At 47.9% G+C, this 25922-nt stretch overlaps 1 protein-coding gene across 5 annotated transcripts in view; it reads left to right on the plus strand.

Moving 5' to 3' along the window:
• The window catches only part of VPS41 (VPS41 subunit of HOPS complex), a 165015-nt gene that overhangs the window by 99127 nt on the left and 39966 nt on the right, over positions 1 to 25922 (plus strand). For all 5 annotated transcript variants that reach the window (XR_014833344.1, XM_085004958.1, XM_003134906.7 and 2 more), the window contains 4 exons: positions 1233 to 1352; positions 2400 to 2546; positions 10462 to 10528; positions 21733 to 21830. Coding sequence is in view for 4 of the 5 variants with exons in the window: in XM_085004958.1 (XP_084861084.1) it covers positions 1233 to 1352; positions 2400 to 2546; positions 10462 to 10528; positions 21733 to 21830 (432 nt within the window). In the remaining variant the exon portion in view is untranslated. The remainder of the gene's footprint in view (positions 1 to 1232; positions 1353 to 2399; positions 2547 to 10461; positions 10529 to 21732; positions 21831 to 25922) is intronic.

Consider the following 25922-nt stretch of genomic DNA (forward strand, 5'->3'; position numbering starts at 1 on the left):
TCAAGAGATTTTTGTAATTGGGGGTTCCCATTGTGAGTCAGAGGAAGTAAACCCGACTGGTGTCCACGAAGATGCGGGTTCTATCCCTGCCCTGCTCAGAGTCCAGCACTGCTGTGAGCCATGGTATAGGTCACAGATGTGGCTTGGATCTCGGGTGGCTGTGGCTGTGGTGTAGGCCAGCAGCTGTAGCTCCGATTTGACTCCTAGCCGGGGAACCTCCATATGCCACAGGTGTGGCCCTAGAAGAAAAAAGAGAGAGAGAAGAAAATGTTTGTAATTGTATCCTTAATAATGCATGAATTTAGAATTACATCTGTATATAGAGGTTTTGATCACTTATTTTTGGTAATAAAATTTGTTCAGCAGATTTTTAAAAATAGTCTCTCTGTTAAAATAAAGACCTTAGCTACTCAGATTTTTTTTTTAAAGAAGCTTACTCCTAAAGCAGATTTCTCTTATACTATGACATGAATTACTGCTCATAAATCATTGTTATTTTTGTTGGATTAAATGAAAGACCCCTTCTAATCATTGCAGTTTCATCTGTGGCTAATATCTTATTTTAAAGGGGAAAACATTAGGAGCTATTGATTCCCCAATTTACTAAATTAATTCCTGGTCAATTATTTGGAGAACTTTGTGTAAGAAAAATCTTTTAGCTAATAGACGGAATTTTCCCTGAATTTTGGTGTCTTGGTGCCATCTTGTGGCTGGACTTCATAGTAACGTCAACACTCAAACATTTTTGAGCAGGTTAATACAGACAGAGTACTTTCCAAAATGGAAAAACAAAAACAAAACGCGGAGTCCCCATCATGGCGCAGTGGAAATGAATCCAGCTAGGAACCATGAGGTTTCGGGTTCGATCCCTGGCCTCACTCAGTGGGTTAAGGATCTGGCGTTGCCATGAGCTGTGGTGTAGGTTGCAGATGCGGCTCGGATCCCACATTGCTGTGGCTGTGGTGTAGGCTGGTGGCTCCAGCTCCGATTGGACCCCTAGCCTGGGAACCTCCATATGCCACGGGTGTGGCCCTAAAAGGACAAAAGACAAAACACACACACACACACACACACACACACACACGCAAAACCCACGTACCACTGCAAGTCTGCAGTTAAAATGTGGAAAACAATTTGTTTTCTACTTGATGAATGGACAGGCCAAAATTATAATGCATTTAATGTATGATTCTCAGTTTTTCAAATTCTGGTGTTGTGATATTTACCCTTAGTTGCTGCTGTTCGAACGGTCTTGGATGAGCAGGTGGAAGTCGTCGGTTCTGCATGAAGGAGAAGGGAACATCAGGAGCGTGAAGTGGAGGGGCCATCTGATTGCCTGGGCGAACAACATGGTAAGAGCACGTCCCCGTCTCCCTGCTGCTCGCTCAGAGCCAGAAGGACCCACCCGAGCGCTGGGGCCAAGGGCGGAGATGCCGCTCCCGCCGCTGCCCTTCCTAAGAGAGACCCAGGGCCAGAGAGACCTTATCCAGAAGCGTGAGGAAATTAGATTGCCTTTGGCTTTCGTCAGAGAGTCATTTCCAGTGTATTCTGGCCTCTGTTTCAGAGGAAGGGCCCGAGGCAGAGAGAACAGCCAGAAAATGAAAAGGCGTCTTAATAACGGAAGCGCAGCTTTGGGAATGTGGTCTGAAAGTACTATTTGCCTATTAGCCAGGGGAGAAGCCAGCGATGGGAAGCCAGGGCAGGGTTTTGCGGTTCTTCTTTCACCCCCAGTATAATCACGGTCCTAATTTTCCGTGTTTCAAGTTTACCCCGTGTGAGTTGGGGCCCAGGAGGGTGTTTCAGTATGACCTTTAGGAGACCTGGCATAGCTTTGGGAATTTGGGGTATAATTTGGCAAATCCGTGGAATGGTAGCAACCTCCCAGAATCTACTGTGCCCGGCAGGACTTCTTCCTCCTGGGTCACGGTCAAGGTAAACAGACGTCCAGCCTCTTGGTTCATTGCGATTTAGCTGCTGCTTTCATGTTTCCAGTTGCGTACTTTTAAAATGTCGAGTGTGGTTTTCTTCACGTAACGTTTTTTCAGATTCAAAGCTTCTCTGAAAACCATACTCCGTATTCGTGGTGGAACAACAGGGCTGTCACTTGCCGGTGGTCTTGGAAGTGGAGTTGTGGACGTCGGTGCATTTCCCACTTGGGTTGGGTTCGAGTCGCCCACACCAAACCCTTGTGAAAGCGCATTTGCCCGGAAAGAAGAGCGGAGGGCTCCTGGGGTGTGGGCTCTCCGCAGGGTTCCTGTGCAGTAGGAGTGGTTCTGTTGGGTGGCTCCTGGCAGTGCGGTACTTTGCAGGGCCGGTCATCACTGCTCAGCAGGAGCCGTTCCTGGCTTTTCCTTCCCTTTTCCCAAGCAGAGGCTGCCTCACGCTCCTGTGTCTTCCAGGGTGTGAAGATTTTTGACGTCACCTCAAAGCAGAGGATCACCAACGTGCCCAGGGACGATGTGAGCCTCCGCCCGGACATGTACCCTTGCAGCCTCTGCTGGAAGGACAGCGTGACCCTGATTGTTGGCTGGGGAACATCTGTCAAGGTGGTTTTGCTTGTCTTTCCCCTCAGTCCACGTTGCTATAAATCTACGGCTGATGGTCCAGGGGAGCCAGGCCATTTTCCCCTGCACATCGTCGTCATGTGATAATCATTTAATGCTGAGGTTTTTCCATACGCATAAGTTTCAAGCTGGAGCCTTTCTGCTCCACGCCATGCAGATCAAATCAGGAATGCTTCCGTGTTTGGATCTTTTTAAAATTTCCCCTAACCCGGTGGGCCTGAGCTGTTGTGGAGCACGTGGTTAGTGGTGTGGTCCCCTTGGGTCCCTTCTTTATCGTTCTTTCCCTCTCCCTTAGCTTTGATCCTGGGCATCTTCATTCAAGCTGGGGGTGGAAAAAGAAGGTTGAAACTAAGTCGTCCTGCTTGCCTGCTAATGGTTTGGTCGGGTAAAGACCCAGGCTCATTGATGATAAGGCTGGGGACGGTTTTGTCACTTTATATTACCTGCCTCTTGGGTGCCTTTCAGTAACGAGGTTCGCTCCCCTTTATTTCCTGCCGGGCAGTGCTTGGCTGGTACCAGGAATTTCAGAGCCCAAAGTTCTTTGCTTCCCTTTAAAAAGATACAGCTTAATCCAAGCAAAGTAAAATAACAGCGGCGATTAAAACAGGAAAGGAGCCCAGCAATAAAGAGTCTCGTTACTAGAAGAGCCCAGGCTTTCAAGGCAGACAGACCCGGGACCCACTCGGGCCTCCCCGCGTCTTCCCGCGTGACCCTCTCCTAGGCTCCTTCCCTCCTCCGCCCAGTAGGGTGCTCCTTGCTCTCACCTCACACGGTTTCGAGAGGATTCAACCAAGAGCTTAGCAGAGAATCTGACATACCATGTTTAAGAAGTATCAGCTGCCATCGTTAGGCCACGCAATTCTGGGAAAGTCATGAAAGAGACATAGCTATTTAAAATTCTTCTGTGGAAAAGAAAGCACAAAAATTATAAATGCAGTGACTGTTATTACCAAAATAAGCATTGCTCATTTGAGGTGAGGTCCTCGCGGCCCTCGCATTGATAGGATTCAGGCTCTCTTCCTTAATTGAACATGCGGTCATTGTTTGCATGTGTTAAATGAACACTGTGTGATTCCTGTTTAGGCAACAAGAAAGAGGTGGTACCCTGTAGTCTAGGATTAGAAAATGTGACCCCAGGGAGTTCCCGCCGTGGTGCGGTGGGTTAAGAATCTGACTGCAGGAGTTCCCGTTGTGGCTCAATGGTTAACAAACCCAACTAGCATCCATGAGGACTCGGATTCAATCCCCGGCCTCGTTTAGTGGGTTAAGGATGCAGGGTCGCTGTGAGCCGTGGTGTAGGTCGCAGACGTGGCTCGAATCCCATATTGCTGTGGCTGTGGTGTAGTCTGGCGGCTGTGGCTCCGATTCACCCCCTAACCTGGGAACCTCAATGTGCCTCAAGTGTGGCTCTAAATAGGGGAAAGACAAAAAAAAAATCTGACTGCAGCAGCTCTGGTTACTGTAGAGATGTGGGTTCCATTCTCGGCCCAGCAGAGTGGGTTAAAGGATCCAGCGTTGCTGCAGTGGCGGCCTAGGTCACGGCTGTGGCTCAGATTCGGTTCCCAGTCCAGGAGCTTCCGTGTGCTCTGTGATTCCCCGTTCCCAGTCCCCCTTCCCTTGCGTGTGTTCACTGATCCAATGAACTGATGTTCTTAATACTTTTAAATTTCTTAAATGGACCAAGTCGCTTTCTCCTTTGTCTTAAAGTTGCAATTTTCTTTTCTTTTGGTTAAAAAAAAAAAAGGAAAATTGGCCCGTAGGGACATGTAAGGAGTTTGCTGATTGCCTCAGAAATACTCCTCTGTTAGGCTGAAAAATGGTCTCCAGGGATAGCAACCCCTGTTTCTTTAGGGAGCAGAAGGTGTGGCATCCTGAGATGGGGAGGTGACCCTGCGTGCTCTGGGCGGGCCCCAAATGCAGCATCCTGACAGGCGGGAGTGGTGCCGCAGGGAGGAGAAGGCAGCGTGAGCAGGGACACAGGCACTGGAGAGACGCGGCCAAGGAACGCAGGAGCCCGGGGGCCAGAGGACGCCCCTTCTGCTGGAGCCTCTGCAGGGAGTGAGGCCCTGCCAACACCTTGACCTCGGCCCAGTGAAACCAGACACTCCGCCTACAGAACTCATTCTGAGAATGAATTTCTGTCCTTTCAAACCTCCAAGTTTGAGGTCATCTGTTACAGCAGCCACTGACAGCTACTGCCCTTCTCTGCCCAGCTCCCAGGCAGTGTTTCATGCCACATGTTGCCGTGAATTGGGGATTTCCTCCGACTCAGTAGCAGGTGGGGCACCGCTTCCCAGGTGAGAATCCTAGTGTCCTGCTGAGGGAAGAGAAGACAGAGTGTGTCCCCTCAGAGAGGGAACATCCTTAGGGAAAACCAAGCACAACAGCCGTGTGTGTGTGTGTGTGTGTGTGTGTGTGTGTGTGTGGTGTGTGGCCCACGTCACGCGGGCACCCCTCCTCGCCGAGCGCCAGGAAGGTTCTGGTGGGGCAAGTCCACACAGAAACCCCTGGGGGACATCGATGCTCTAGTGTGCAAAGATGGACGGGCAGGTGACTATACCAGGTGGATGGTGACAAGTGCCAGGAGGGGGCAGGGACGGGCATGGGGCCCAGTCGCGTGGTGCGTGGGCAGAGATCCGGAGGGAGGGGTGCGGCTCGGGGAGCAGCCCCCGGGGGCGGGGCGGGGGCAGGGTTATTGGCGGAGGAGGGAGCAGGTGTGGGGAGGGAGGGAGCAGGTGTGGGGAGGGAGGGAGGGAAGAGGCGGCGGGTGCTGGGATGGAGCAGGTCACAGGGGCTCTTGGGCCCCTCATGAGATTGCGGGCTTTGATTCCAGCGAGCTCGGGAAGCAGCAGAGGGTTTTGAGCAGTGAATTAGTCAAATGATCTACCTTGGATTTTTTTTTATTTTTTATTAAAGTCGATTCCTTCAACTTCTGCTGTACAGCAAAGTGACCCAGTCATTCATATATATGTATATACATATATATATATATATATATATGTATATACACACACACACACACATATACACACACGCACACTTTTTTTTCTCCCTACTCTCTTCCATCGTGTTCTAACTTGGATTTTAACAAAATTCTTCTGATTGTTGTGCGGTGCTGAACAGCAAAGGGGCGGGAAAAGAGAGGACACTGGCCAGGAGCTTGCGGCAGTAACCTCAGTATAAAGTGACGGGGTCTGGGGTCAGCCCGGTGCTGCTGCTGAGGACCGGCTGGGCTCTGCCTGGTATTTGGGGATGGTCGAATGTGGGCAGTAAGACAAAAGAGAGAGGAGAATGGCAAGTCTTTTCTTTTTTTTTTCACTTGAGCAAAAACTGGGAGGAAACGAAGCTGCCTTTGACTGAAATGGGAAGGCTACTGGCGGAGGTGTTGAGAGGAGGAGGAGGAGGACACGGGCGGGTTTTGGGTGGTGCCAGCGATGCCTCTTAGACTCAAGGAGACAGACCAAGCAGATGAGGGGTCGGGGCCCAGAATGTGCCTGTCCGTGCAGAGGGCTCCTGAGATCATCAGTCTGCACTCATGCAGCAGGAGAGCGAAGGCTGGCCCTTCCCTGTTCCCCAGTGGCACTTGCCTCCACCCCCTGCCCCCCAAGAGGCAGGTGCCAGGACAAGAGCTTAGGCCACAGCTGACAGGGAAGAAGAGGCCACAGCCCAGCCACCAGTGGCATCACATGTCCTTGTCTTTAGAGAGGCTGTGGGTGGGGGGGGGGTTGGGGGGAGCCTTTCTACCTTAGGGCTGAAAGCATCACCTTTCAGGGGTGTCTGAGGATTGGAGGAGGCCCAGGCTGTCTTCAAGTCCTGTCACAGGCCCTCACGTCTCTCCTCTAGCCTCCACTCTCCTGTCGGGTCCCCCTGGCTCTAGTTTCATCCTCCCTTAAATCCGCCCTAGACAGTGCAGCCAGGACGACCTTTCTGGAGGACAGATTTAGAAGCCCCCCAGGGAGTCCCCTTACTCGGAGCCCGGCCGCCGCCTCTTTCACGCCGCTCCCAGGCTTCCGCCCCATCCACTCCCTGTTCCTCTGCACCTTCCTCCCCCATGCTCTCTGCTGCTGTCTGATCACCTTCCAACTGAGGGCCCCATGCTGTCGGGCTGCCCTGTTGCACCCGTCTCATGTCTCCTGCTTACAAGACACTTCTTCCAGGAAGCCTTCCATCCCTGCTGGTAGACGCCTCGGCTCTGTACTTCTGTGCTTCCCCCTCACACTTGAGTGAGATGCCTTGAGCATGTCTCCCTCACTGCCCCCAGATCTTCCAAAGGACAGAGCTACCTCTGTTTTACAAAGCCCATAACTCAGGACTGTTGCCCAGTGGTTACTCAGAAAAACCAGTCGATATCGCTATTTTGTGTATATGTGTACGCACACACATGCACATATAGCTACATACATGCACAGGTGTGCACACGTATGCACATGTGTATGCATATATGTACACACGGCACATATAGATATATGTGCACATGTATATATCTACCTACACACATATACACATGCATGTAGGCACATACACACATGTACACATATGCATAGACACACACATACACGCATATACACACAGGTATTTAAAACCATTTGAAAGCCTGCTCCTCATACACTTTTGTCGGCGCATTAAAGCGGTTGTCCCTTTGGCGTGTGGACTGTGCCTGTTGGACAGTTGAGTAGTTTCCCTCCTGAGTGTGGATTGAAGAGTAGGTAACTTATCAAAAGTCTATTGAAAGAGGAGGAAAACTGGGGAAGGGAACAGGAAATTGTCTGAGATGGACAGGAAACAGCCGACAGAAAGCAGTCAAGGAGGAAAAGAGCAGTCTCTTCTCAGTCGGTGGTTGTGCCTCCACAGCACTGGGGTCAAGTTCAGTGTCAGAGAAAGAACATCAAGACCCCTTGTGTCCGTGGGTCTGCAGCGGTGGATTCAGCCAACCTCGGATTGAAAATAGTTGGGGCACTGTCCGGAAAGTTTCCAACAGCAAAGCTCTAATTTGCTGGACACCAGTAACTACTGATAGCATCCCCATTGTATTAGGTATCATAAGTAATCCAGACACGAGTCATTGTGTACGTGTGTAGGGTACGTGCAAACACTGTGCCGTCTTACATAAGGGACCTGAGCATCCTCAGATGTCCGTGTTCCGGGGTCCTGTGGATGACTCTGCTGCCTTGTAGTCATCGCATTCCTAGACAGCGATGTGGATCTGAATATTAAACAAACAAAACCAAACCTTGCAAAATGTGCATTGATCTGTCAGTTCTACTTCTGGGGATTTATGCTAAGGAAACAAAAGTCCAAAAGTTTTATATACAGGTATGTTGATTGCCCTGGTGCTTGCATCAGAGGGAGAGAGAAAGGCAAATAATTCATGTCTAAAACAGGAATAAGTAGGAGGACCCGCTGTGGTGCAGCGGGTTGAGGATCTACCATTGTCTCTGCAGCGGCTCAGGGTGCTGCTGAGGCTCCGCTTCGACCCCTGGCCTGGGAGCGTCCATGTGCCATGGGTGTGGCCACAAAGAAAAAAAAGCAGTGTTGAGTAAACAAATTACATGACATGCCTGTGATGAAATACTGTAAAGATATTAAAGAATTGTGGAGGAATACCTAAATACATTAAATTATTTGTAGTAAATGTTGGGTTAATAAAAGCAGCTTCCACAAAAATGTGGATTGCTAATAGTGGTTCACGTCCTCCTGGAACAGCAGGTAGTAATTCATTCCTTCCCTGTGAGTTTTCTGTATTTTAGAAATTTTCCCATTGTGGCTATACTTAGGGTTACAGCTGTAAAGTAGCACAATACATGCTGTGTCTAAAAGAAGGAAAAACCTGGCCCCTCTTGAAAGTTGGAGAGGGGTCATCGCTTACCTTGAGGCTCAGTCTTAACCTGGATGGTTGGACTTAATGTGCATTTTTTCTCGTTTCTTATAATGAAATAGAACGTGCTTACTTTAGAAAATGAAGCAAAGAAAGTACAAAATATCGGAGTACCTGTCGTGGCGCAGCGGAAACGAATCCGACAAGGAACCATGAGGTTGCGGGCTCAATCCCTGGCCTCGCTCGGTGGGTTAAGGATCCAGTGTGGCTGTGGCTGTGGTGTAGGTCGCAGACGTGGCTCAGATCCTGTGCTGCTCTGGCTGTGGTGGAGGCCGGCAGCTGCAGCTCCGATTAGCCCCCCAGCCTGGGATCCTCCATGTGCTGTGGGAGGGGCTCTAAAAGGACCAAAGACAAAAAAAAAAAAAAAAAAAAAAAAAGAAAGAAAATGTAAAATATCCATGGTCCTCACCCTAAAACCAAAACACCCGCTGTTGTTGTGTTGTGTGTGTATAAGTGAGGTATATTTAAAAGTAAATATATAAAATGTCTATCCAAAGGAATGAAATAATGCCGCTGGCAGCAACGTGGAGGGACCTAGAGATTATCCACTGAACGAAGTCAGTCAGACAGAGAAGACGAATCTCGTATGATATCGCTTATCTGTGGAATCTTTAAAAAATGATAAATGACTTTATGTACAAAACAGAAATAGACCCACAGACAGAAAACAAAGGCACGGTGACTGAAGGGGAAAGCAGGTGGAAGGACAGATGAGGAGTTTGGGCTGAGCCTGTCCACACGGCTGTGTATAAAATAGATGCCACCAAAGACCTCCTGTTTAGCACAGGAAACTGTACTCAGTATCTTGTAATAACCTGTAAGATTATTACAAAGAAGGGAGAATAATCTGAAAATACACACACACACACACACACACACACACATATATATATATATATATATATATATTTTTTTTTTTTTGTCTTTTTAGGGCCACACCCGTGGCATGTGGAGGTTCCCAGGCTAGGCGTCTAATCGGAGCTGTAGCCACCAGCCTACGCCACAGCCATAGCAACACCAGATCTGAGCTGGTCTGTGACCTACACCACAGCTCACGGCCACGCCACATCCTTAACCCACTGAGCAAGGCCAGGGATCGAACCCGCAACCTCATGGTTCCTAGTCGGATTCATTAACCACTGCGCCACAACGGGAACTCCTATGTATATATATGTGTATTTTAGAACTAAAATCATGTTGCTGTATACCTGCAACTAACAAAGCACTGTAAATCAACTATACTTCAATTAAAAGAAAAAAACTGGGGTGGGGGGACCTGTATCCAAACTGTATACATACAGTTTAAAATAGGGGCTGATAAGCTTTTTCTGTAAAGGGCTGGTGGTAAATGTGTTAAACCTTGCACACTATATACTGTTTCTGCTGAGGATTTTTCTTTTTTTCTTTTTCCTTCCCTTTCTCCCTCCCTCCTTTTCATTTTTTCAAGCCTTCAAAAATGTAAAAACTATTTTTAGCTTACAGGCCATAAAAAAAACAGACAAGTGGCTGGACTGGACTTCGCCAGCGCTGATTTAAATTTTATAATCGGTTGATTTTAACGTGCCCGGGAGAGCATGTGACACTTTTTTTGCGGAAGTGTCATGCATGCGCAGCAGTGAAATACCTTTACTGCTGTGTCATCGGAAACATGGGGAGCCCTGCTGTGCACGTTGCCAGATTGGCCGTTGGGCGGTTTTGGCCACTGCTTCTGCCGGAGCTTCGTTTGGACGGTGGTAGAGGTGGGCCGAGTCCAGTTGCAGAGAGCAGGTCGTTGGAAACACGTGAAAACCGAATTACAGTTCCCTTCCTTCCTTGGCCCTCCAAGGAGACTTTACGGAGCAGTGATGTTGGAGAGTCTAAGTCGCGGAGGTTCACTTCTGTCCCTTGAGTCACAGGGCCGACTGTTCGCTCGCCAGCTGCAGGGCTGCGAGGCTCGATTAGCCGACGTGTCGGGTGTGATTGAAATGGGATGACGCGTGTTGCAGCCGATGAAGAAAGTAACCTGCGGGTTTCTCTTCTCAGATATGCTCGGTGAAGGAGCGGCACGCCGGCGAGATGCGGGACCTACCGAGTCGATACGTTGAAATAGGTACGGCCTCTGTGGTGTGACCTCCCCAAGGGAACCGTGTCGGGAAGGACAGGCCTGACGCCCTGTTCTGCAGGGCTCGCCACCTGCCCCTCGGTGACATGGAGCAGGAAGCTTTTGTTAAGTTATGAAACTTGGCGGGAGAGACCCTTTTTTTCCCAGCTCTGTTCTTACCCAATGATGTTGTCGTGGGCTCTGAAGTTGCACAACCATGGGTGGGGTCCTGGTTCTGTCACTTAGCGCCTGGACTCTGGACAGGTCCCACGTGCCTCAGAATTCTCATCTGTAAAAGGCAGGAAAGAGAAAGAGTTCCCGTTGTGGCTCAGCGGTGACGAACCTGACTAGCATCCGTGAGGAGGTGGGTTCAATCCCTGGCCCCACCCGTGGGTTAAGGATCCAGTGTTGCCCTGGGCTGTGTGTAGGTCGCAGACGCAGCTTGGATCCGTGTTGCTGTGGCTGTGGTGTAGGCCAGCAGCTACAACTCCGATTCAATCCCTAGCCTGGGAACCTCCATGTACTGCAGGTGCAGCCCTAAAAAGCAAAAACAAACAACAAAAAATGCAGAAGAGAATACCTGTCCCACAGGTTGTTCATGAAAATTCTACGAGTCATGCCTGCCCGGCTCGTAATACCGCCATCACCCCTGGCCCCGTCGGCAGTCTGGTCCGCGCTGCCGCGGTCTCACCTGGGTCCTGCAGCGGCCTCCTACCTGGTGTCCCTCTTCCCACTGCGCCTTCCTGGACCTGGGCCCCGCTGCAGTCAGAGCACACGTCAGATGGTGTCACCACCTTCCGTCCCTGCCCTGGTGCTCAGGGTGGAGGTGAGACTTCTCAGCACGACCACAGGGACCTGCGTTGGCCCCTCGCCTGCCTTCCCAGCCTCTCCTCTCGGCCTCTGCTCCAGCCACACGGGGCTGCTTCTGCCCATCCAGGCTGCTGCTTCACTTCTCTCTAGAATGCTCTTCTTGCCCCTTTTCCCTTCACTGACCCCTTGTCATCTTTGATCAGACTTCAGCTCAGGTGTTGCTTTCTTGGGAAAACCCACTGGCCCTTCCTAAGCAGGTCAGATCCGTGCCAGGCATGGGGAAGGTTCCTCTGTCCAGCCCTGGATCATGTGTGGTGATCAGGTGGCTCCTCAGCGCGTTTCTGTCTCTTCTGGACTGAAGCCTCCTTGAGGGCCACACTGGGTCTGTTTTTGCTCAGTGTTTGTATCTCAGGCATGTGACCTGATACCTGGCACATAGTCGGTGTTAAATAATATCTATTGTGTTGAATGACTCGGTGACTGTGGGAAACAGCTATTCAGGAAAAGAATGCCAAGGATGACATGCCAGTCTCGAACTTGGTTCATGACCTAATGCCAAAATTATTCAGACAAAAAGGACCAAAATTGACTGACTTTTGTCCATTAAACAGAGGGTAAAAGCTCTTTTTGTGTTATCTAGAACTGAGCAATAGGAGACAGTTTTGTGGCCAAAAAAAAGTTTGCCCTATTATGAGTCAACTGAAAAGTTGATTTACCCATTTCCATGGTGGATGCGGAGTATACATTTGGTGGCTTGTTAAAACAGGGCAAAGCTGAGATAAATCATTTGCCCCGATTATATTTCTAGAAACAGAAAGATGTGCCGACCTGGCTAATACGGTGACAGCATTTAAACCTGGGATATTTTGTGCTTGAAGTCAGAAGTTGGTGGTAGGGTTTTGGTAGTTTTTTCCGGGGGAGGCATTGCCTTAGAAGGATAAATAAATACATAAATTCATAGTTCAGATTTCTCAGCATATGAACAAAACAGGTATATGCAGAATATAGTGGTCCTGAGAAAAACTGAGGAACAAAATGAAAAGACTGAGAACTGGAAGATAAAGATAACTTTTTTTCAGTATTTCCCTCTTCTTTTCTGCCCCTTCCCTGCCTGCCAGGAAAAAACAAACAAAAACAAAAACCTGAGCATCTCAATGCATAGTATCCTGAGAGATAAGTATTAGAATATTTATATGCAGACAAGTTTAAAAAACAACCACCACCACCACCAAGAACTCTGGGAATTTTAGGATGTAAAAATTGCCAGGAAAACATAAAAATGCAGCCGCCATCATCTCTCCTTGGTCAGCATTTACTGCTCGCTTCCTAGGTGTGGGGGGGCATTGCCTGTGTGCGTTACCTGCTGCCATTCACGTCCCTGTCACAGCGGCCCTTTGAAGGGCAGGTGGCATGTCCCCTGCTCTGCAGCTGAAGAAAACGGAGGCTCAGGAAGGCAACTAAGCTCCAGGGTCATCCTGCCTTGGCATTAAAATGCCTAGAATCTAACTCTGCGGAACCTTCAGATTTCACTCTCAAGGGGACCAGGCCTTTTGCCAGATTCCTGTCTGTCTGGTCAGGTCGCTTGACCTCCGCCCCCGTGTGAAATGGAGGTGATGAGACCTCTACCCTCCCAGGGGGCCGTGAGCCTCAGACGTCAGCGGGGGAAGGAGTGTCACCGTAGGTGGCTTGCAGTGGCGCTGGCTGACTCGAGGCGCATAGCACGTTATCAAGGCGCTGGACCTCGGGCCCGGCCCCAGGGCTGCTGACAGCCGCCCGGTGGCCCTAGAGCCCTGGGATCCCGGTATCAACGTGAGGCGCATCTGTGCTTCAATTTACGTGAAGTAGACCGTGTGTGGGACTCACAGTGTCACCTCCTGGACGTTTTACTACTATGGTTAGTGGTTAAGTACCGTTTTTTTCCCCTCTTGAGAGCAAACCTTTAAGGATATAAACCATTTCCCCAGCAGGAGGCAAAGTGGCTTAGATAAGAGTCCTTGACTAGGATAAAGGAAAAGAGAAATATTAGGAGGGCTGCATTACAATCCGCTCTAGCCCTGAACAGTATGAGCCAGCCTTCCTTAGGAAATGAGGTGAAAAATGGCATTGAGATGCAGGGGATATCCGTGGCCGCACACCTCTTAGGAGCCGCAGGTTTATCACTCTTCCTCCTGAGTCAGAATCTCAGAAACAACACACAGGTATTCCTCTCAAGCGGATAGTACTTTATTCTTACAAGTGAACACTAATAATGATAATAAAGATGAAGCTCACTGGCCAGTCTCCAATCCGTGAAAACATAAGGTTACCTAAGACGCGGGGGTGTCATTTCTTCTTCCAGTGACAGTGTGCAAAGTAGGCTGTGGCCCATTCCCGCTGTACTTATTTCAACTGAAGTTGGGTCTCTGGTTGTCAGAGGACTCTCTGGCACTTTTTACCAAAGTCATCCACGGTCTTAATGGGATGGCATTTGGGAGCTGATGCTGTGTTTGGGAAATGAAGCCAATATGTGTGTGTCCTTCTGGGGGCGTCTCCTGCCTGCCTGGGCTAGATGTAACTTACATGCGAGGAATTAATGATTGACTTCCTGGCCTTGAGCTCAGGTGAAAGTTTGTTTCCCAGCCAGTAATAATCACGAGGAGAGCCACATGGGAATCTGCGTGAAGCGACAGAGAAGCCGGAAGAAAGAGCGGGAGGAGGCAACAGGGGCGTCTTCTTCACCTGAGTCAAGCGGCTCTCTGCCTTGCTCTGTTGCGCGCGTTCTTGCGTTTTCAGCTCTTGACTGATTGGGGAAGCGGTGACTTGGAAATGGAAGGCCTGGTGCCTATGGTGGAGCAGAGCTGGAGATTAATGCCTTTCCTAGATCTAAGTGTCTCTCTCCACCACCTGTCACCCTTCTGACCCAGACACACAGGTTCCAGCAGTGGGACTGTTCTCCTGTGCATGTGAGTGACGCGATTCTTCTCCGTGTCTGAGTCTCAACAGGAGCCGGGACGGCTCTGCTGCCGTTCAGGGTGTTGGGGCTTAAGGATCTAGCTCTGTCTGCTTTTGTTTGTTCTGTTACACGTCTGCTCCTCTCGCCCTTCCTCCTCCTCTTCCCCGCTCTGTGCTGGAGACTCGAGTGTGTGTTGGACATGGAGTTGATAAATGTTCTCCAGAGTAAGTAGCAGTAAGAAACCCGAAGCACTTGAAGTAGTACGTATGTTGTGTCCGTTTTATAACAGCCACACCAAGGCACGTGCTGAACACGTTACTGACAGTTTCATTTGTTCCTCACAGTGACCCCAGCGCGTGGGGCTGTTAGCCCATTTCACAGGCGGAGAAGCTGAGGTTCGGAGGGTTCGAGTAGCCCACTCAGACGCAAAGAAGGCAGCGTGTGATAAGCCTAGGGTTTCAGAGCTGTTGCTCCCAACCGCTGTGCCGTCTGTTCGTCCATGCCCGCCCTCCGCCCAACCCCAGGCCCTCCTTTGCAGCCAGAGGCGCTGATGAGAAGAAAAGAAGCTGGGCTCTCAGATAAAAACCATGGGGTAGAAATTCTCTGAAGACCCTTTAACTATGCCAGTGATAATGTCTGCTCACCTGGTCTTTAAAGATGAAATGGAAAGGCAGTATGCTGGTTTTATTTGCATTCAGTGAAGTGTCTCATTTGGAAAAGTAGGAATTCTCTTTCCCCTCTTGTATCCTGGGATTGGCAGCGCTTCAGTGTTTCCCTCCAAATTCTTAGGGAATCTCTAGAAGCTAGTTGCCTTGAATGGCCATCAAAATTATTTCTAAGGAGGGCGTTCTCGTCATGGCTCAGCGGAAATGAATCTGACTAGCATCCGTGAGGTCACAGGTTTGATTCCTGGCCTCGCTCAGTGGGTTAAGGATCCGGCGCTGCCGCGAGCTGTGGTGTAGGTCGCAGATGCAGCTCGGATCCCACGTTGCCGTGGCGGTGGTGTAGGCAGCTATTGCTCCGATTTGCCCCCTAACCTGGGAACTTCCATGTGCCCCGCCTTTAGCCCTTAAAAAAAAAAAAAAAAAAAAAAAAGATTTCTGAGAAAAGGGAATCAAATCCAAACAGTGACGTGACCCTTTGAAACAGAAGCGCTCTGTGTGCGTGTTCTTGGTGTCTGACCTAAGTTAGTCGTCGCATCAGAGAGGTTGGGGGGGTAGGTCTCAGGACTTACTGTTTGTTTATTTATTTTAAAAGATTATCTCATTGTGGTAAGAACTCTTCACATGAGATCTACCCTCTTACCAGATTTTAAAGGACACGAGACATTGTTAGCGGCCACAGGTGTAAATGTTGGCCGGCAGGTCTCCTGCTTCATTCATCTCGCTTAAGGGCAACTTAATGCCTATTGATTCGCAGCGCCCCAGTTCCCCCTCCCCTTTAAACCTTGATCCTATGAATTTGGCTGTTTTAAGCGCCTTGTGTCAGTGGCCATGTGGTGTTTGTCTTTCAGCAGCTGGCTTCTTTCGCTTGCCTTCCTCAAGGTTCATCTGTATTTGCCGCATATGGTGCGGCATTTTCTTCCTTTGAGGCCGCGTAATATTTCCTTTTATGTATATGCACCGTGCGTGCTTTACCTGTTGCTCTGGTGATGCCGTTTAGGTTGTTTGTGTATCTTGGCTGTTGTAGGTGATGCTGTAGTGAACACGGGTGTGCTGGTGTCTCTCGAAGATCCTACTTTCACTTCTTTGGGATGCACACCCAAAAGGGAATGGCTGGGTCATATGGCAGTTCTTTCTGAAACTTTCTGAAGTTTTCCGTAGTGACTGCACAGTTTGCATTTCAACCACAGTGTACGGGTCACGCAACCAAAAACCCAACAGCACTTTTCCATCGTAGCCCTGGGGACCCCCAGATACACGTAGATGGCAGAACACACCAGTAGTCCAGCACCCACTGTGGTTCCAGTGTCTGAGAGAAAACAGAGGAGGCAAGGGGCTTCTCAGGCACTCGAGGCCAGAACCCCACAACAGCCGGAGGGTGTTTTCTGGAAGAGACCATGGCTGCCCTCGAGGGGCGGGTGCAGGGCTGCGTTAGGGTGAGGGGCTCGGACAGCCCAGCAGCCCCTGTGGACCCTCACAGGTGAGTGGCCAGCCCTTCTTGCAAGCGCCGAGCCCACGGAGAATAAACCCTGAGCGGATGGGCAAGAGGAAAGCAGAACGAGAGGCAGAGTCCAGATGAAGTCCCAGAAAGCGCGGGGCCGGCGCTTTAACGCGGGATGAGGACTGCGGATGAGGGCTTCCGTGAGGTCAGAGGACGGATCCCAGCTCCTGCCTCCTCCTGAGGCATCAGGGACTCCCCCCACACACACACACACAGAAGCAAGCATGGAAAAGTACCAAGCTTGGATTCCACACTAAGGTTTAAGGAAAAACGAACACGGAGCAGAATTAACCTCCTTGGCAATGAAAGCACACCAGAAAGAAACGCCCACAAAAGAGGTCACAACTGTACCGCCTCACAACACCTCCCAGGCGTTCTGAGGGCGCGCTGGACGGCGTGAAAGAACAGTAAGAATCAGAGTCTTGAAATCTCAAAATGACAGAACTCAAGAAATATTTATAAACAAGGTAAGAGATTATTTCAGAAATGAAAACTACACTGGAAGAAATGCAGGAACAATAGAAACAAACATAATAGAAGCTATAGGAGAACTAGAAGAGGAAAAAATTATAAGCACAAATAAAGGGAAAAAAAGATTTGATTAAATGGTAACTATTAAAGGTAGGCAAAGATGATTCAGCCTACAGGTTAGAGTCCCAGAAAACAAAACAAAACAAGAGAATGGAATAAATACCAGAAACAGTAGTTCAAGAAAAATTTCCTAAAACTACGGAGAGACAAAAGTAGAAACCGTAGGGAGTTCCCACTGTGGCACAGTGGGTTAAGGATCCAGCATTGTCTCTGCAGCAGCTTGTGTTCAACCCCCAGCAGGACGCAGTGGGCCAAGGGTTCCTCACTGACGCAGCTGTGGCGTAGGTCACAGCTACAGCTCAGGCTTGACCTTTGGCCCAGGAACCTCCGTGCGCTGAGAGAGTGACCAAAAACAAACAAAAAGCAAATAAAACCCCCTCCTAGAAACTACAAATTAAAGTAATACAGTGTGTATCTGAAAATTATGACCACGGCGAGCATCACCAGAACGTATTTGAGTAAAATTCCTCCCACTTTAAAAACAAATTTGCGGGGCCCTGGACCTGCACTGTTGATGGCAGCCACCTGCCGCTCAGAGATACCAAGTGCTCGACGTGCGGCAGGTGCCATGGGGACGTGCAGTGTGCGGGATTCCGAGACTTAGGATGAAAATTAAAAAAGCAGACGATCTCATTAATATCTTCTTATGCTGTTACACGTTGAGATGGTCATGTTTTGGTTATGTTACATTAAATAAAATACTTTTAAAGTTTCACCTCCTTTTACTCTTTCACATGGCTACTAGAAAATCTTAAATTGCATGCAGAAGCCGTGCTTTCAGCTTTCATCAGTGTCCTGTTGGGTAGCACTGATCTAGAACTCAAGCCGCCTTTCTGGCTCAGGGCTGTGTACAGAATTGCCCTCATTCTGGGACCATAGGACCTGCCTGAATAGCATGTTTATGTGAATGGTCCTTTTGATATTTCTTCCTCTTATTCTCTTATTCTGCTTAGAATCCTTTTCCTGAATTATTTCTTCTAGCATGTCTAGGAGTGCTTTATCCTCTGGAGTAAACCAGAGCACAGCAGACCTTCCACCTCTGCCAGAACGAAGGCTGTGCTGCAGCTGTGATGTGTACCTCAGCTCACCTGCATCGGCGTCCAGGGGACCGAAGAGCAATTCCTGCGGGGCATTCCCGAGGCGCCCCTTTCTGGGTCTCCTTGACTGAAATCTGGCCAGCTGCAGTCTTTTGTGACTCCTTCTAGAAACTCTGCAGGTTTCTCTCCTTTTTTTGCCTCTCCTCCAGCTTTTGCATTCTGTTTTCTTTTAGTGCTCTCCAGCTGAATTTGTCCTTATTTTCTTTACAATCTCGCTTTTCCAGATGTAGTTGGAAGGTTGAGCTTCTGTGGTAGGAGACCTATAAACCACCTGTATTCAAACTGGCTTTCCTTTAGAACATTTTTTTCATTGAAAGTATTAAAAATTGTTATGTGGGGAAAAAACAGTTTCAGGGAAAACAAACAAATTTTGGTCCACTGGAATTTTGAAATAGAAAGGCAGTAACTATTTGAAGATATTTTATACAGCCAGTCAATAAACTCGTACATAATTTATATATGTTCTTCAGGTGAGTAAATATTACCAGTCAGCATTTCTTTTGCTAAATCTGTTCATAATTAATCTATTCATTAAGAATGTTCCTTATACTTCATTCTGACGCCACTGCCTCCAGTCAGCCCTGCATGGATTCAGCATTAATATAAAGGATATGCTGAGTCATGATAGATCTTAAAACAGTCCTGTTTCGCTGCATTCGTAATTAGTGATGAAAAAACAGAACCCCGCCGTTCATTCCAAAATGCCTTTTTTAAAATCCAGAGTAGCTGTAGACATTTCCCTAAACTAGGAACTCGCATTAGGAAGGTGTCTTTTTTCCAGCCGATAGCATTCCTAACAAGTATTGACGGAGATGAATTTCTAAGGGGTGGACTCTTCAAAGCAGCCGTTGTTAGAGCTCTTGATTTGTGACCCATACTGGGTATGACTGTAATTGCAATTTTGTTTTCCATAAGAAGATCTCTGTTGATATTAAATCACTTTAATAAAATGAAGAGAATCATTTAATTGCAGCTTTATCCGAATGTTGAAACTTGCTTACTGTAGCCCTGGAAATCTCAACCATGCCCTTTTATATACCATTTTACCTTCATAAATAACGGTTGTTGGTTTGTAATTGAGTCACTTCTTGTCATTTTTACCTAAATTGTTACTGCTTTTAAATTGGTAAAGTCTGGTAGGATTTAGTACGTAGCAAGTAAGCATTGTTATAGTATCTGGAATTGAGGAGGTGGGTGTGTGCTTCTTCGTCTCTTGCCTTGTTTACACATTAGATTTTCTGCATGTTCGTGGCTGAAGGACAGGACGTCTTCTGTGGTATGAATTATTCCGTCCCTTGAGGACAGAAATCTGGATGTAGAGGAGGAAAGAATTATTTCCCATGGAGTAAAATTATTTCCTAGCTTCTCGGTTCTGATTCCTAGAGCTTATTCATGTAAACCAAGGCCTTGACATGGATTCCGTTAACTTTAGGAGGGCGTCTGTCTGACGCTGCGTGTGAGCCTAAGCAGCCCTTTTAGCATCCAGATGGGGAGGGTACCTCGTTCACCCACCAAGCCGTAGAAGATGCTCTGCCCTGGGTGCCTACGGCAGACAAGCACATCAAAGCCTCCGTGTGGGTGCCCTGAGCAGTCTCTGCGGCATCTCTGATGGCTCGTTCTTCACACAGGTTGCTGGTGAGGGAACTGTGTGTGTGACATTTCAGTGATAGAAAGCGATTTAGTAAAACCAAACTCAAGGCCATCTCTACCAGAGTTTAGGCAACCTCAGGAGTGCTGGCATCCAAAGCTCCTGTTTACATGCCTGTGTATCTTCTAGGACGTGAACCTATCACCTCTTTGACCGCTGGGTCGTGTGTCGCCCCACAGGGTGCATTCCAGCCTTTCCCTGTCCCTACCCCCTGCCCCCACCATGTTCACACCCAGCACTGGGGGAGCCTCTCCAGAACCTTCAGTGCCTGCTGGACGTGCTCGGCTCTGCGCGTGTGGTTGTGGGGGAGGTAGTTCTCTACGCAGGTGCTTCATGTGTGAAACAAGGGTGTTCCGTTCAGATCCTCAGAGGTGGAGGAAAAAGGGTTCGTGGCAGAGCTGGCACCACTCGAACTCTGTCCAGGGCACCCTGACCACCTGCGCAGTCCAACCAAGGACAGAGCTTAAGAAATAGTATCCTTTTTAACATCCTTTTAACATTTAACATAGTTTCCTCTTGTTATTAACTGTTTAGTATTTCCGCAAAATAAAATTTCATTTTGGCGAGAAAATTAAATTTCCAAGACAGTTGTTGAAGGAGCACTCATTGCAGACCGGCACTAAGTATCACTAGGTGATTTACCAGGAGAATGGAGGGGGAAGAAAAACTCGGGACCCTCTCGTTTCATCTGCGTTAGAGGGTTTATTTCTAGGCCAATTCCTTTCTTTTGTAGATGGGAAAATTATACCCACAGAAATGCACATGAATTTTCCAAGTTGAGTTCAATTGCAGGTAAAACCCAGATTTCCCGACTCCACATTCAGTATCGTTTGCAATATGCTGACTTCCGCTGGTTTGAAAAAGATGGTCATTTTAGCATAAAAGTTAACGAAACCTGAAGCCAGTACCACCGAAGTGCTGAGAAGAACAGACTCTGGGTCCCCTTGCTGTGCAGTAGAAAATTGACAGAACACTGTAAACCAGGTATAATGGAAAAAATAAAAATCGTTGTAAAAAAGAAAAAAGAAACTCTTAGAAAATGTGGTGGGTCCAAATGAGCATTTACTCCCGAATGAATCTGTACGTGTAGTTCCTAGAAGAGGCCTTTTCTGGGACCGCTGCTGTCTCAGCTTTACTGCATATAACAAACCCTCCCAAAACTTAGTTGCTTAAAACAAGAGCCATTTATTATAAATGTTCAACAACAGCTAGTCCTTAAAATCATACTGTAGCAATGCTTGTACCGTTGCGCCTTCTGTAAGATCTTAGAGGTCCATTGTAATTAAATCTGTGTATTTCTTAACTGATGCAATAGCTGAGTTTGAATAACTAGCTGTAAGAAGGAAAGAGAAGTTTATTTCCTCTGAGCTCATTTCACTTAAGAAACTGGTGTTTCATCATAGTGGGATCTGTATTTACACGCTTTCTATAAAAACTGTTAAGTCTTTAGAGAAAACGTTTATTAGATGTTGAAAAGTAGTCACAGTTTTTCCATAATTACAAACAGCGTGCTCCTTGAGGTCATCGTACCGCCATAACGCAGAAGACAAAAATGTATGTTTCTTTAAAAATTATTTTGTCATTGATATTTTAAAATTATTTAACATGTAACTTTTTTAAGTTATTGTTATTCATAATTGTTTACACTGGGTTTTCCTGGATGTCAGAGTGTCTTCAATGAGGTTTCACAGTCATTTTTAAACTCGCTACGTGGGTATCACCCTTGACCATCGTTCATGCTGCCGTTTTTGTCAAGGTCGCTTTTTGTTCGTCATAGAAACTTTCAAGTGTAAGTTCCCAGCTGTCCTTTTCTGGTACTGCTCGTTGTCGAGAAGGTGTGTTTATCTGTGCCCTCTTTAGTGCTGGATTTCCCAAGTGAGTCCATCCAGCGTTCGGAGGCGACGTGTCCCGTCCTTTGCGAGCTGCTCTTTGCTGCTGTTGGTGGTGACCCTTGCATCCCTTCTGTTTGCAGTGTCTCAGTTTGAAACTGAATTCTACATCAGCGGGCTGGCGCCTCTCTGGGATCAGCTGGTCGTCCTTTCCTACGTCAAGGAGGTTTCGGAAAAAACGGTAATTTGTTTTCACCCCCAGTACAATGGGAAGCGTGGGTCATCGGTACTCCTTTGCCCAGATCACGTTGCCCCTGAAAGGACTCAGCTCCAGTCTAAGCAGAACCTTCTGACCCATAAAACAAGGTCGACAGAGACCGCCCTGCAGACCTGACGTCTTTACCTTTCAGGAGCTCCATTCAATGGTTGCCTTTGTTCCTTTTGCCAAGCAAAGGGGAGTCTTTTATTTTCTTCTTCTTCTTTCTTTTTTTCCACCTCTCTTGACATTTCAGTCAAAAGGAATGAAGGATTCCTCTTGCTGGAAGGCAAAGCAGCCAAGCTGACACTCTGCATCAGCGGAGATGACAGCAAGGAAGTTGACCTGCAGCAACAGCAGGGGTGCCTGTGGTCGCAGCGAATGACAGAGAGGGCGGGCCATTATGTCTGGGGTCCGGACGTCTTTGTTTACTTCCCAGCGGCCCAGTGATGCTGAGGAACTTGATTCTTGTTTTGAAGTAGCTGGATCATTCCTAAGTCTCACTTATCAGTGCGAATGATGGTATGAGATGAATGGCTGAGGGTAAGCAGCCGAGAATCAGAATCTCGTTGTACATGACTTTGAAATGAAGCCTGTTAGGAGGTCCAGCAGAGGGGCCTGTGTGCTGAGTTTTTGTTTGAAGACTAGATGGGTCCCGTGCCCGGTTTGTCTGTATTGTCAGAGTCTAGGGGCCCTGCCAGGAAGAGGCTAGGGGTGGCTTCAAGGCGCAGTCATTGCAGAGGACTTTCTTTTGGATGCTGTGTGTAAAAGAACTGCAGTTGATGGTCTCGCCCTTTACAAGGAGTGGAGTCTCCTTGTCTTGTTCTCTCCCTGCCCCTTTTCAAACGGCGGGGAGAAGAACCCTGGGAGCCCTGGTTTGGAAGGGGTAGCTGCTCTCCAGCATTTCTCCGAGCAAGCACTTGCATCAGGAAGCCATCACTATGGTAACCGGGAGCTCTGGGCGCCCGTGTTGCTAGGCAATGGGATGCTGTAGACTTAAGTGAACACTCAAACCCGCTGAAATCAATAGGGCTGGCTGCTAGCCCTGTTGCAGGCCATCCATTTATTATTATTTTATTTATTTTTTGGAAAATAAAGAAAAGCAGTGGCTCCTGAGGGAGTAAATGCAGTGCTTTTTGATGAGTGTGAGGAGGACTGAGAAGGTGATTGAAAGACATAAGGAAAGAAGCAGTACAATGAAAACAGAAAGCCTAATCAACAATTGACCCAAAAAAAGAAAGGAAGGAAACCTTTGCTAATAAAAGACACCATTGGAAAGGAGGAAAAATCAAGAAAGGCCAGCCTCGGAGAGCAAATGCAAAAGTGGGATTTTTCCAGAGGACGAAGCGAGGGTCTTGGAGGGACGCACAAGCGTGTGTGCAGTGCGTGTGACCACTCCTCTCCTCCCACCCCAGAGGCCCCAGAGGGCCCTAAAATCCTTACACACAGACGAACCAATACAACAGAAGGAATAAAGAAGCAAGCCTAGGGCCAGCCATGCCCCCTCTTTTTTTTTCATAACAAAAAGCCAGTTTAACTGCAACAGTAAACAGAATTGGTTTTTCTCTGAGTCACAATACTATCCCAGCATATTTTCCCTCGTTGCACCTGTTATACACATGCCGGCCCCCTCACGCAGTGGCAGACACAGTTATAGCCATGTTTTTAGGAGCACTTCTGCATATTCTCTCTCCACATGGCTGTGGGGTCTCCTAGCCTCGCTTCTGGTGGTTGTGAATTATTTCATCTGGCTGATGAAACCTAATTATGAAGCTGTTATCAATTTGTGTTTTGTTTTTCTTTCCTGGTTAAGGATCCAGCATGGTCACTGCTGTGGCATGGGTTTGATTCCTGGCTGGGAAATGCCACGTGTGGGGGGTGCAACTAATAATTCGTAAATTAATTAATTAAACACATGTATGTTAAGAATGGTGCTTAGCATTGACTCTCAAAGATCAGCAAGGCCAAGTTCCGGCTCCTGGAAATTCACATGTAAGCAAGGCTCTTTGACCAGGGAGCAAAGGTTGTAAAATAATGAGAGGATGCATTTCTCATCCATCGCATTTGGCTGATGGAGTCCTCATACACACAAAGGAGCTATTTATATGGCCTAGCAAGATGGTTTTCTTTTAACATTCTTTGGTTCAATTTTTTTTTTTCTATTTTGCTATTTTAATTTTGATATTTTTTGTCATTGTCACAGCAGTTAATTTTTAAAACTTTCAAGTCTGAGTTTGTTTTTTTTCTTTTTGTAGCTATTGTTTTAAAATTCAGATACTGTTTATTTCTCCACAAAACCACTGAATTATCCTGCATATCCACTGGGGTTTTTTTCCCCTACTAATTGATCTTTCCTAGTTGCCTTTTCACTTTTGGAATGCTTTAAATATATGAGATGCAAAGCTAACATAATTGCTTCTCAATTAACCTAACAGAACGGATGAAAAAAAATCTTTGAGGCTTACTGTTTTACTGAGGGACCTTGGAGAGTTGGGGAATGTTCTAGACTTGTTTCATTCTGTTCCTTTCATCCGTGTTCTCTGCACCAGTGCCACGCAGCTTTAGGTCTTGTTGCCTTGCGAAGTCGTCAGGTGTTATGTTTTATGCCTCTGTGCTCAATGGTCAGAGGGCATGTGAGCTTTATGTAAAACACACTGGATTTCAAATCCATAGTCCCAGTTTTTCCACAAATCACTGTCTCACTCTTTATTCATGTAACTTTGGCCTTAGTAAAAAGAATTTTTTAATTTTTTTATTATAGTTTATTTTCAATGGTCCATCAATTTCTGCTATACAGCAGAGTGACCCAATCATACGTGTGTGTGTGTGTACATTTTTATATATATGCATATATATATATATACACACACACATTCTTTTTTCACATTATTTTCCATCATGTTCCAACACAAGTGGCTAAACACAGTCCCCCGTGCTACACAGCAGGACCTCGTTGCTCATCCAGTCCAAATGCAGTCGTTTGCATCTACTGACCCCAAGCTCCCAGTCCCTCCTGCTCCCTCCTCCTCCCCCTTTGGCAGCCGCGGCCTCCGTAAATGTCTTCATCCTCTCACTTCCTTCATCTGCAGGACAGGGAACAACAGTATTTCCCCAGAGGTGATTTAAGGCCTCAAGGAGAATAATCTGTTGACAGTCACCTGGCCAGTCAGTAGAACTGTCAGAGGCCCTCAGCAAAGCATCTGTACCCCTTCTGTCCGGCTCTAGAACTGCCATGGCCAAAACTGTAGTCGTGGCCCTCATGTGCTGTCTACATTTGCTTCTCAGTCACAGGAATCCCGGTCAGGCGAGCGGTGTCCCCCTGTGACCCATGTCCGTCACACCGGCTGGTGCAGGCCGAAACCATTTCCATCAGCTCAGCAGGCACGGCCATAGACATAACTCTTGGTCTCTGGCTTTTCAGCGTAGCCACTGAAATTCCTAGAGGTGGCCGTGGTCTGGCTCGGGGGGCAGGTTCTGGGATGGTTTCGGCTCTTCCTAACCACGTGGTCGAAGGATGCGGGGGCTGCCCTTGGAGATGAAGGGGCTGCAGCGGTGGACCATGGACCTGGCCCAGTGGTGTCCATCCTGTGTGTCTCATACAAGAGGTCAAAGTAAACCACTGCTGTGGGGCCATCCACGGCAGGTGGTCAGAAGGGCTTACATCTGCTGAACTTACAAACCCAAAGTGCTTAATTATGGCTGACTAGAATTAATTCGTATCTAGAGAAAGGCAATTTTTTTTTTTTTGAGTTTTCTTGAGCCACTCCCGTGGCATATGGAAGTTCCCAGGCTAGGGGTTGAATTGGAGCTGTGGCTGCCAGTCTATGCCAGAGCCACAGCAACGCAGGATCCGAGCCACGTCTTCGACCCGCACCACAGCTCATGGCAATGCCAGATCCTTAACCCACTGAGCGAGGTCAGGGATCGAACCCACAACGTCATGGTTCCTAGTTGGATTCGTTAACCACTGTGCCACAATGGGAACTCCGAGAAAGGCAATTTAAATGAGCCTTTTGGAGTTCCCATTGTGGCTCAGTGGGTTAAGAACCTGACTAGTATCCATGAGGATGCAGGTTC

The sequence above is a fragment of the Sus scrofa genome, chromosome 18 (genome assembly GCF_054392235.1).
Source record: "Sus scrofa isolate SSC_HxYL_T2T_F1_AM1 chromosome 18, Sscrofa_HxYL_maternal_Yorkshire_Landrace_v2.0, whole genome shotgun sequence".
Lineage (NCBI taxonomy): Eukaryota > Metazoa > Chordata > Mammalia > Artiodactyla > Suidae > Sus > Sus scrofa.